The sequence below is a fragment of the Phalaenopsis equestris genome, unplaced genomic scaffold (genome assembly GCF_001263595.1).
Source record: "Phalaenopsis equestris unplaced genomic scaffold, ASM126359v1 Scaffold001164, whole genome shotgun sequence".
In the NCBI taxonomy this organism is placed as follows: Eukaryota; Viridiplantae; Streptophyta; class Magnoliopsida; order Asparagales; family Orchidaceae; genus Phalaenopsis; species Phalaenopsis equestris.
Window position 1 is genome coordinate 98,677 of NW_018165603.1, and position 11,179 is coordinate 109,855.

The 11,179-nt window shown below is 33.3% G+C and overlaps 1 protein-coding gene across 1 annotated transcript in view; it reads left to right on the top strand.

Annotated features, from left to right (window-relative positions):
* LOC110033390 (UDP-sugar pyrophosphorylase) overlaps positions 1–10,901 on the top strand; it is an 85,185-nt gene extending 74,284 nt beyond the window's left edge. The window contains exons 15-17 of the mRNA XM_020737352.1: positions 6,577–6,657; positions 9,728–9,969; positions 10,539–10,901. Coding sequence (XP_020593011.1) covers positions 6,577–6,657; positions 9,728–9,969; positions 10,539–10,698 — 483 coding nt within the window. The 3' untranslated portion in view covers positions 10,699–10,901. The remainder of the gene's footprint in view (positions 1–6,576; positions 6,658–9,727; positions 9,970–10,538) is intronic.
* The last annotated feature ends 278 nt before the right edge of the window (positions 10,902–11,179 follow it).

Below are 11,179 nucleotides of genomic sequence, written 5' to 3' on the forward strand. Positions count from 1 at the left end.
ATATATATATATATATATATATATATATATATATGATCGCGGTCGAGGATAAGGTCTCTGTTCTTCTTCGCATGTTTCCGTTTATGAATAGGGAGATTGTAGAAACTGTTTTAAATTCCCATGATCATAAGATTAATGATGCCATCAAGAGTCTCCATGCACTTTGCCTTCGCGACAATTCAATTAGGGGTGAACCTGTGATTGGGAGCTCAGAGTTTGAATCCAAAGAAAATGGCATTGAAGGTGTTAAGGATGCTCAAATACCTGAACTGAATGGTGAGGTCATTCATAATGTTGAATCCGATTCCAAGTCAAGGGAAATTCATGGATCCTCTTGGGTTGACGTACTGGTGCAAGAAATGATGAATGCTTCTGATTTGAGTGATGTTAGATGCCGAACCATGAAGATTTTGTAGTCTTTTGAACCGATGGTTGTTGCTCATTCTAACGCATCAAAGGAGCAAGAGATTGCTTCTCTTAAGGAGCAACTGCAATGCTTGTTAAGAGACAACCAAATCCTGAGGAGGGCTGTTGCAATACAGCATGAACGTAATTTAGAATTGGAGGAGAAGGCAAAAGAAGTGCAACAATTGAAGAATATAATCGGTCAATACCAAGAGCAACTCCAAACATTGGAGTTGAACAACTATACCCTGAAGATCCACTTCCAGAGGACTCAGGAAACAAATTCCATTCCTGGCCATTTTCATCCAGATATATTCTGATTGCTTACTAACTTGGAATTTATCCCCACCAATGGAGTGTCCGTATTCATCACAGGTGTTAATTATTTAAGGAATAGAGTTGGCTTCTGAAGCTGGTAATTTGCACTATATAGTCCTGTTTATGCGTCTCTTCAATTATCTATTTATTTTCTGTTAAGCTTTGGTTGTAATACTGCAAATCATTATTTTGGTTTTCTTCTAATGGGAGCATCGTTATTTATGCTTAAAAAAAAAATGTATGTATATATATATATATATATATTATATATATATATATAGAATAGAGGAAAGATCCTGCCATCAGTTCTCCTCTGATTAGGTTTCCTGTAATCAAATTTCCTAATATGCAAGCTTTTCATTAAATATATATATCATCGTAATTTATAAATCTATGTTCTTTCTCTCATATAAATCAATAGGAAAACTTGAGAAGGAAAATTCTTTTAGTATTTATCTTCAAATTACAACACCTCTCATTATATAGAGAATAAACTCTAGGACAAACATAATTCATACAAGTAAAACTTACCAAAGCTACAACAAACACATCAGGAACCGCAAACATAATAGGGCCTTTCACATACTTGTCTCCCGATTCCTATGCATTCACTTATCAAGCACCTAATTTTGATTTTTACGTACAGATCACCTCATCCCTAAGTTTCGGCTATAGTTGGGGTGGCCTGTATGTAAAAATTGAAGTTTAGGTGTTTGATATGTGAATACACAGGAATCGGGTGGCACGTATGTAAATATCCCAACATAATAATAGAGAAATAAATGAGGATAAATCTAAGTAAGAAACACAGAATTCCACACTTGCCCTCAAGTTGGGCTATAGATGTTGTAGAGACTCAGCTTGGTGTTCAAATCCATGAGGCTGCCTCGAGGAAGAGATTTTATGAAGACATCAACACCTTGAAGATGATTCAAAATGTAGATTAAGTGAATAACGACTCCATTGACCTTCTTAGAGAAAAAATGTCTATCAATCTCAATGTGTTTGGTCCTCTCATGATGTGTAAGATTCTTTGCAATACTGATGGCAATTTGGCTGTCAAAAAACATCTTTATGGGATTAACCTTGGAGTATCCTAGCTCATTTAGTAACCTTTAAATCCATATTTCTTTACAAATTCCCAAAGAAAGTGCCCGACAATCCGATTTTGCATTACTTCTGAAGACCGCTGCTTATTTTTTGCTCCTCCATTGGACAAGATTTTCCGAGTCATGGGAACAATACCCAAAGGTAGATCTTTTGTCTGAGAGTTTTTCTATCCAACTTGCATTAGTGAACACCTCTGCATCCTTATTGCCAGATTTCTTGAACAATTTTTTTTTGTCAAAGGTCTTTTTAAGAAATTTTAATATTTCATATATCATCTCCAAATATTCTTTATTTGGATTGTTCACATGTTGCTCTATGCTCTCAGAGTAAGTGATATTAGATCTATTGTGTGACAGGTAAATAATTTTACCCACCAATGCTCGGTATTTATCTTATTCCATTGATTTCTTTTCTTCCTGACTGTAATTTTTTATTCAAATCCAAAGAAACCTCAGCAGGCTTGCACCTTAGCATTCCTATTTCTTTTAATCAGTCTAAGTTCTTTTGGGATTTCACAATTTCCATGCCCATGAAGTATCTCATTGCTCATAGATCCTTAATTTCAAATTTAGTAGCAAGAACATCCTTAATCTTTCCAATCTCTGTCATCATGACATATCAAGATGATATCATCAACATAGACAATGAATGTCGCTTTCTTACCTCCATGTGTATGCTTTATCAACAACATATGATCTGCTTGTCATTGAATGTACCCATTAGATTTCATAGTCTTGACAAACTTATCAAATGAAGCCCTTGGTGATTATTTTAAGGCCATAAAGTGACTTTTAGTATACAAGTCTGATTTATTTGAGAGAGATTTTTCATATATACTTTTGTTTCATGTTTCCATTCCAAAATGCATTCTTGATATCAAGTTGATGCAATTCCCATCCGTTATTCACTGCTAAATAGAGAAGAACACTTGCAGTGTTTAATTTGACCACTGAATCAAATGTCTCTTTATAGTTTTTGCCATAAGATCGAGTGAAATTATTGGCCACCAACCTAGCGTTGAACCTTTCAATATTCTCATCTGCTCTATATCTACTTTTGAACACTCATTTGCATCCAACTAGTATTTTATTTTGAGGAAGCTTTGTAAGGGTCCACATGCCATTTAGTTTAAGTGCTTGGATCTCTTCTTCAACCACTTTTTTTCATTCTAGACTTGGAGTGCATCATGAATCGAGTTGGTTATTAGCACACTGTCAAGGTTAGATACAAAGACATTATAAGTTGATAACTTCTCATAGGCAACACACTCCTTGATATGATAATTTGTGCAATTTTCTGTGTCTTCTCCACAGGATTCCCCTTCCCTTGGAATCACAAAGATGCATGAATTCAAGTCTGGTTGTGAACAATCATGTGGTTGCATATTGTCTTTATTTTGCTCAGTAGATTTATTTCTCCTAATATACACATGGGGTTTCTTGTTTTTAATCTCTAATTAGATGTGCTTAATAGGATGAACTTGAAAAGCAAAATGGTTAGATGGAAGGAGAATAAGTTGTGAAGACTCTAGATCAGTGTTGGTTATCCAAAGTGGAGTCCCAAGTCTGATATTCACCTGAATTCTTCCCCTGAATATCAGATTTGGGAAAATAGAGTTGGTTTTCAAAGAAAATAACATCCATGAAGTTATAGTATTTTTTTTTCATTATAGGAGAATAATAAAAAATTTTGTTAGAAGCATACCCTAGGAAGATACATTTAATTAATTTTAGGTCAAGTTTTGTGTGATTTTGTTGGAGAATATGAACAAAAGAAATACAACCAAATATTTTTAAAGGAAGATTGTATTAGAAGGCTCTGATTTGAGGGTATTTTTTCATCACAATATCGAGAAGGGATTTGAATCCAAGAATTCTACTTGGCATTCTATTAATTAGAAATTTTATTGTGAGCACAACATCTCCCCATAAACATTTTAGGACATTGTAAGAGAGCATTATAGAACAAGATACCTCAAGGAATTGTCTATTCTTTCTCTCAGATATTTCATTTTGTTAAGGAGTCTTAACATAGAGACTTACTTAGATGATACCATTATTTGCAAGGTAGAATCCAAGTATAGAGTTGAAGTATTCATTTGCATTATTAGTTTTGAGAATTTTAATTTTACATTGGAATTGAGTAAAAATCATGTTATGAGAAGATTAAAAAATTTATGTTGTTTCAGATTTTTCCTTCACGGAAAATAATTAACTAATACTAATGTGGTTATCAATAAAGGAGATAAATCATCTCACAATATTGATGGTTCTCAATTTTGATGGTCCTTAAATGTCATTGTAGATGATACAGAAAAATTGTGAAGGTTTGTACTGAGAAAAATGATATAAATGACGAGTATGTTTTAGCTAATTGACAAGTTTCACATTGATAAGACTCTGGCTTTTTATTAATAAAAAGATGAGAATATAATTTTGCAACATAATTAAAATTGGGATGACCCAAACAACAGTATCATAACAAAACTTGACTCTTAACATACTCAAGCACACCAGACTCAAGAAAACTGAAGAACAAGGGCAGAAGATGGTGAAGAAGACACCCGTATGTCAAGAGAATAATCTTTCTCGAGCAGCTATAGATCTTGATGCAATTGAACACTATCAATCACCTTCCTCAAATCAACCACCTGAAATTCATGAGAGTTGGGGTGAAATTCAGTAACACAGTTCAAGTCAAGAGTAATCTTGTTGATTGAAAATAAGTTGTAATCTAATTGTGGATAATATAGCACATAAGAGAGCTGAATCACTTTGAAGATTTTTACTTCTAGTTTTCCAATAATCCTGGAGTGAGACCCATCGACCAGTCTAACAAATTGGAGCAGGCAAACTTTTGATACTTGCTGAGAGCATGAATATCTCCAATCATCTGATCAGAAGAACCTGAATTTATTATCTATGGTCGAAATCTCTCATTAATAGCGAGATAAGAGGACATTATACTTTGATGTATCATTAAGCTGACAGACTCCTCAGTTATGCTCGAAAGAAGTTGTTTCAACAGCTCGAGCTGTTGCGTAGTGAAGGGACAAGGTTCAGTTGATTCTTCAATAGAGGTAGCAGCATAGACCTTGCGGTCTTGGTCTGTCCTCCCTTGCCCCAGTTTCTAATATGCAGGTTTTCTATGTAGTTTTCAACACTAGTCCTTTGTGTAACTATTTTTCTTGCAATTTTCACATAGGGATGATACTTATTTGTCTTTGACTCATTTGAAGTGTTGTGTCGGTACTCCACACTACCTGCTATCATGAGCTCTTTCTGCTTTCTTCTCTTTGAACTTAAGTAAAGGCTTCGCTAGTGGTAGGAAGTGGCTTCATTCTTATAATTCTTCCTTTGACCTCATATAAGATCTTATTTAGGCCCAACAAGAACTTTATCATCTTCTTCTTCTCCGCTATCATTTTATATCTGATTGTAACCAATATATGGATAGCGTGTTAAAGTATCGAGTAACACTTAATTCTTTTTGTTGAAACTTATGCAATTTTATCTCAATTCAAATAATTTTTGAAGTGTTTTCTATACTCGAATAAGTTTCACAAGCTGCTTCTCAAATTTTTTGTTCTATGTTGTTCTGTAAGGTAAGAAATTTTCTCTTACTTTTGCGGTCATGAAATTGATCAATCATGACATGATCATATGATCTTGGATCTTCCATGAGCAATGGTTAGGATCAGCGAACTTAGAAATTGTGTCATCTCCTACAAAGTGTTCCTCTCTTCCTTTTATACAAATGTACATAAACACAAATTGGGATCATTAAAGGAATCGTTGAGTTTATGGCTTCTGAAAAAGGTTCTAGGACTAGTTGGATAGAATTCTTGGTCTCTGATTCTGAACTAACCTCCAATGTAGAGGTAGACATCTTCATGTATTATTTTGTCATAAGCTCTATACATGCTTAGGGTTGGCAAGAATTCCTATTGATGGTGTGAGATGAGGAACGCCTGTTGTGCTTGCTTTGGAAGGACGAACCTGAAGGGCGGCAGGGTGCGACTGATACCTCATGTGAAGGTAAGAACAGAACGGTTGTTGATGATGCAAGGCTGTTTGAGCACCAGCAGGGAGATATGGTTGAGGCCCAAATTCCACTAGAAACAGAAAAATCACGTCCGCTCAGGTCGCAATTCTCAGTGTGCAGCCGGCCGCGGCTTCTGTTCGTAGAAAAATCCCGGGCGCATGCTGCTAGGAAGCGCAAGGGAAGGATTGCTTGCTGGGAGAGAGAGGAGCCGATCCCGCAGAGGGCTTGCAAGGGCTGCCGGCTTCAGGGAGAGCCTCCGATGAGGGGAATAAGAGCTAGGGAAAATTCTCTTATCTATATAAAATTCATTTTTTTTATCTTCAAAGAGAACATGATAAAGCCAATCTTATCCATTTTTTTGTAAATAAGGGAATGTATGGTTTCTTAAAGATATTTAAAAAGAATATTCTTTTCAAGTTAATAGAAATTTTCTTTCCAATTAATATCAACTATCTAGAATGATTTATTAGCACGTTTAAAAGAATAAGGTGGTATATCAATAGTACTTCAAAATTTGGTGGAATACCAGCAAATAGTAAATACTAACTTATGATGATAAACTAATAACATATCCAGTCTAATTTGTACCAATTAGCAGCAATATCTTATAGCTGTTCCTCTTCCCTTTTTCTTCATTCAATGCGTACGAGTTTTTATTCATCAATCTACGTTTCTTGTCTTACATTTTATTCTTTAAAGGTACCTGCTGGAAATCCTTATCATAGTGCAACATCCGGAGAAATGGCAATCTATAGGGCAAATAGTCTCATCCTAAGAAAGGTGCGAGTCTCTTTCTCTCCCTACCTCCCTCAGCTTTTCTTTTTCTCCTTTTGGGTATGTGAACAGTACGTTGAAGGCTACTAGTACTGACTACTGATATGGGTGGGATGGTTATATGTCTAATGAGTTTTACTCATATGGCTTGTATTTTATGGTAAGCATGTAAATTTAGGTGGATGGGATTATACTCTTTTTACTCGGATTTTATTTAAATGCGATTATTATATCTATCAACCAGTCTATTTCAGTGTCATATGGTTGGTGTAAGATAACTGATTGTTGGGTAATAGAATAAAGAGGTGGAATATGGAGATTATTTACTGTTTATCAAGCAGTCCTGAGGTGTCCGTGGTTTTAATGTGGCAGCTTTAATTTGAAATAATTCTTTCTAAGTTTCATTTTGAATTGATCCGCCTATTATTTTATTACTTATTGTAGTTTATACCCATGATTTTTTCCATTTTTTTTTTTTTAACTTAGTATGACTTTGCAACTGCATGGAATGAATTTTTATGTTTTAGCCATGGAAAGTAAAGTTTATGTGTTATGGAGATCTCAGCAGAGCATAATTCTTGTTCCTAAAATACCACATTGTAATTCGGTTCCATAAATTGTATGGAGGGGTTATATTTATTTAGCAGAGGCGGATAGGATAGGGATGCATATGAGCCAGTTGTTATCTCTATAGCATGTCCATGATTTTCTCTTAGAAAAGCATGACAAACAATATTATGAATAATACTATAGATTGATTCTAAAAAATTTGAGTGGATTTTGCTAGTAAAAGTTGCTTAATAGGCAACGTATGTCTAAACAAGATACAATTGAAATTTGAAAAATTATGGCTAATCTTGTAGTGATTTGTTTATAAAATATTTTCAATAGAGTTTTGAAGGCCAAGGGAATGGCAAATGATTAGAGAAGACGCATTTTTTGTACCAAAAGGTACGAATGATTGTATCATTTATAGAGGATAGAGGAATAAAATGTATCACTCATACAATTAAACTATGAGAGAGAGTAATGAACCATAACGTCAGAAAAAAATGCATCAATTTTCAAGAACCAGTTTGATTTCATGCCAAAAAAACTACTATAAAATTCTTTTTTTATGTTAAGCAATTAATGAAGTAAAGATGGAGAATAAATGAAGGATTTTCATATATGTTTTATTGAACTTTGATAAAATATGATCAAGTATCTTGGAAATTTATTTGATGTGCTTTAAAGCAGTATAGTTTGTGCCAAACATATAGTGACATTGTTAAAGTTATGTATAAATGGAGTACTCTTTAATATTACAAACAGTTGTTGAGTGACTAAGGAGGGCAAGTATTTTTTTTAACAAGAAGTTCTGATCAAAGTCTATAACTTTTTTATTTGTTATGGGATACTTACAATGGATGAAGGCTGTCACATGGAGATTGGTGATTCTGATCTTATTTTTCTTTTTGATTTTTGTTAAGTCATTTTCTTTTTTGTGCATAGAGAATGTAACAAAGGAGCCTATTTTTGTGCTTGGCTTACTTTGGATAGGTCTTTCTTTTGGGGGGCTCACACTTGTGACCCCGATTTTTCAAGCATGGTTGAGGATGATGCCAACAAAGTTGCTTTTTTTGTTTAGCTTCTATAGCTCTCTTTTGTACTTTTTTTTTATTTTATTTTAATGCAAAATGCACACATTTAACGAAGGTTTCGTGGGAGTCTGCTTTTTGTATTTGCTATAGTCTTAATTGATAAAACTTACACTAAAATTTATAGTCTTAAATGATAAAACTTACACTACAATAAATAAATAATTAGAAGATTGGAGAAAATGTTTAAAAGTTATAGACAATTAGGTGATACCTAGTTGTGATAGTCTTAAGTATGTTGGATCCATTATATAGAAGAAAGGATTTGTAGATGAGGATATAACTTCTACATTTAAGATTGGATTGCTACAATATTAAAAGCTTTTAGGTTCTAAATCTGACCTTAATAAATCAATTTTTTCCTTAACTCTCTCTCTAATCCTATCCACAAGAAGGATATCATCAACGAAAGACATGCACCAAAGTTCATCCTCTTGTAAATGTTCAATAAGAACATCCATAACTAAAGCAAAAATATATGGACTTAAAAGTTGGTCCCTAATGTATTCCAAATGGAATAGGAAAATACTTGGCCAATCCTTTCTGTTTTCGAACGCTAGTAACAACTCTAGTATACATATGTTTAATGACTTGAATATAAGCAATATCAACACATTTTTTTTCTAGAACTCTCTAATGTATTTCTCTTGGAACCATATTATAATTTATTTTTAAATCAATAAAAATCATATGTTGATCCTCTTTACACTCTCTGTACTTCCCCCTCAAATTTTTTTATAAAGGTATAACTTACATAATAGACTTGCCTGACATGAATCCAAACTAATTTTGAGAAATATTTGTATCGTCGCAACCTATGTTCAGTTATTCTCTCCCATAACTTTAATACACGACACATTAACTTAATTCATCTATAATTTGCACACCTTATGCATCCAAGTTGAGCTTAAACAAACTTGTTTTTAAAACAAAAGAATACACAAAAACAGATAAAAAAAAATTGATTCCAAATAGGCCATAATATTTGTTGATATTTATGGTCTGAAATTAATTACAGCAGGATGCCTTCCGTGTTCATGTTTTGGTAAATCAAGGTTGGGGGTCTCTTTGGAATAGTTTATTATTATTTTTTTTTTCCTTCTTTTCAAAAATATATTTATTTGGTGTATTTTTTATATTTTCTATTTTCTTAAAATCATTTCTTTTCAAAAATACACTGAAAAAATTTTAGATGCTTTGAGTTCTTTTCAAAATAATTATAACTAACTTGAACATGTCAAATATATTTTATTTTGAAAGAAAATATAAACAAAACAAAATAAAAATAAAAAACAAGTTGATTCTAAATATCCTCGAAGTTTCTCCGTACTTCTTCATTGATTGGTTATGGAATTCTAAACTCATTAAAGCTTTGACATATTTTTCTCCTTTTAAGCAAAACAAGATAAACCTTCTCATTCATGCTTGTCTTTTAGGCTGGAGTCCAAATACCTGATCCTACAACTGCAGTATTCAACGGACAAGAAGTGGAAGTTTGGCCAAGAATCACCTGGAAACCAAACTGGGCTCTCATATTTTCAGATGTGAAAAGAAAAGTAAATAAAGGATGCTCTATTTCCCAGAAATCTACCATGGTCATTAATGGACCAAATATTTACCTTGAAGACCTGTCGTTGGATGGAGCAATTCTGATCAATGCTGTTAGTGAAGCTGAGGTGTGTAACTTGTTCTCTTTAAAATGCTCATCGATCGCGAGCAACTCATTTTCCACTTATTAAGTAGTTCGTGTTCGATTTATTCGTTAAGCAAACAAGCTAAACACAAATAGTGATTTTGAGCTCAATTTATAAGCAAGCCGAACACAAACAAATATTTATTTAATCACGTTTGTTTTGTTTTGACTCGATTTAATTTATTAATAAAATATATAATACCATTAGAATATATGTATCTTGATTTTTTGTTATATTTAAAAAATGTTCAATTGTTTTATTTTATAAATCATTCTAGCTATTTTGAGTTGAATGCAAGCCGAAACGAACAAACAAATTTGAATTAAGCCAAACACAAGCATGCTATTCACAAGCCATTTTGAACACAAGCTTATTTTGAACCAAATAAAATTTTGAACGAGCTGAACATGAGCAAACACTAAGCTCATTCAAGCTCGACTCGTTTACACCCCTACCACAAAAGCCTCTTGGGACTTTCCAATTGGTTTTAAATTATTTGCTTCAAAACTCCTTTTCTTCTCTCTCAGAAGTGTAGCAACTCTTAAATGTGTAGGTTAAACGGTTCAGTCCAAAACAAAGGATGGGCTCTCAAGCCAATTGATTATAAAGACAAGTCCTTACCGGAGGAAAACCGGATCAGAGGATTTGTGATCGAGAAACTTGAGCAGTTAGAGATGAACTACAGCGAACCAGGAAAGTTCTTCCTCCAGTAATTCATTATATTGATGACAGAATGTTGGAGAACTTAATTGTTTTATTTATTCTTTGATTTATTGTTTCGAGGCTCAGTCAATCTGTTCATAATGCCTAAGAAATAAGTGAACCTCACTCTGCAAAATTTCTTATATTGATTTGCATCATTAACCAAATAATTTCGAGCATTATTTGTGACCCAACTCTACATACATTCTACTTCTAATAATCTATTTATGCTGGTTGCAATTATTGAAGTTTTGTTATGGTCTGTGTCTTTATTATTAGTTATGAAAAGTTTCAGTTAGATATGTAAATATATAAGAATAGTGTGATGTGTAACTAAATGCCCGTATAAATTTTGTTCATGTATAAATAGATGGGCGGTTGTAGAAAGCTGAAGGTTTAAAGCATATGCCTAAAAATCTAATTTATATGATTTTCATTGTGGCATGAAATTTCAAGGTAATATTTGGTGCTGCCATCAAAATTGTTCTCTAG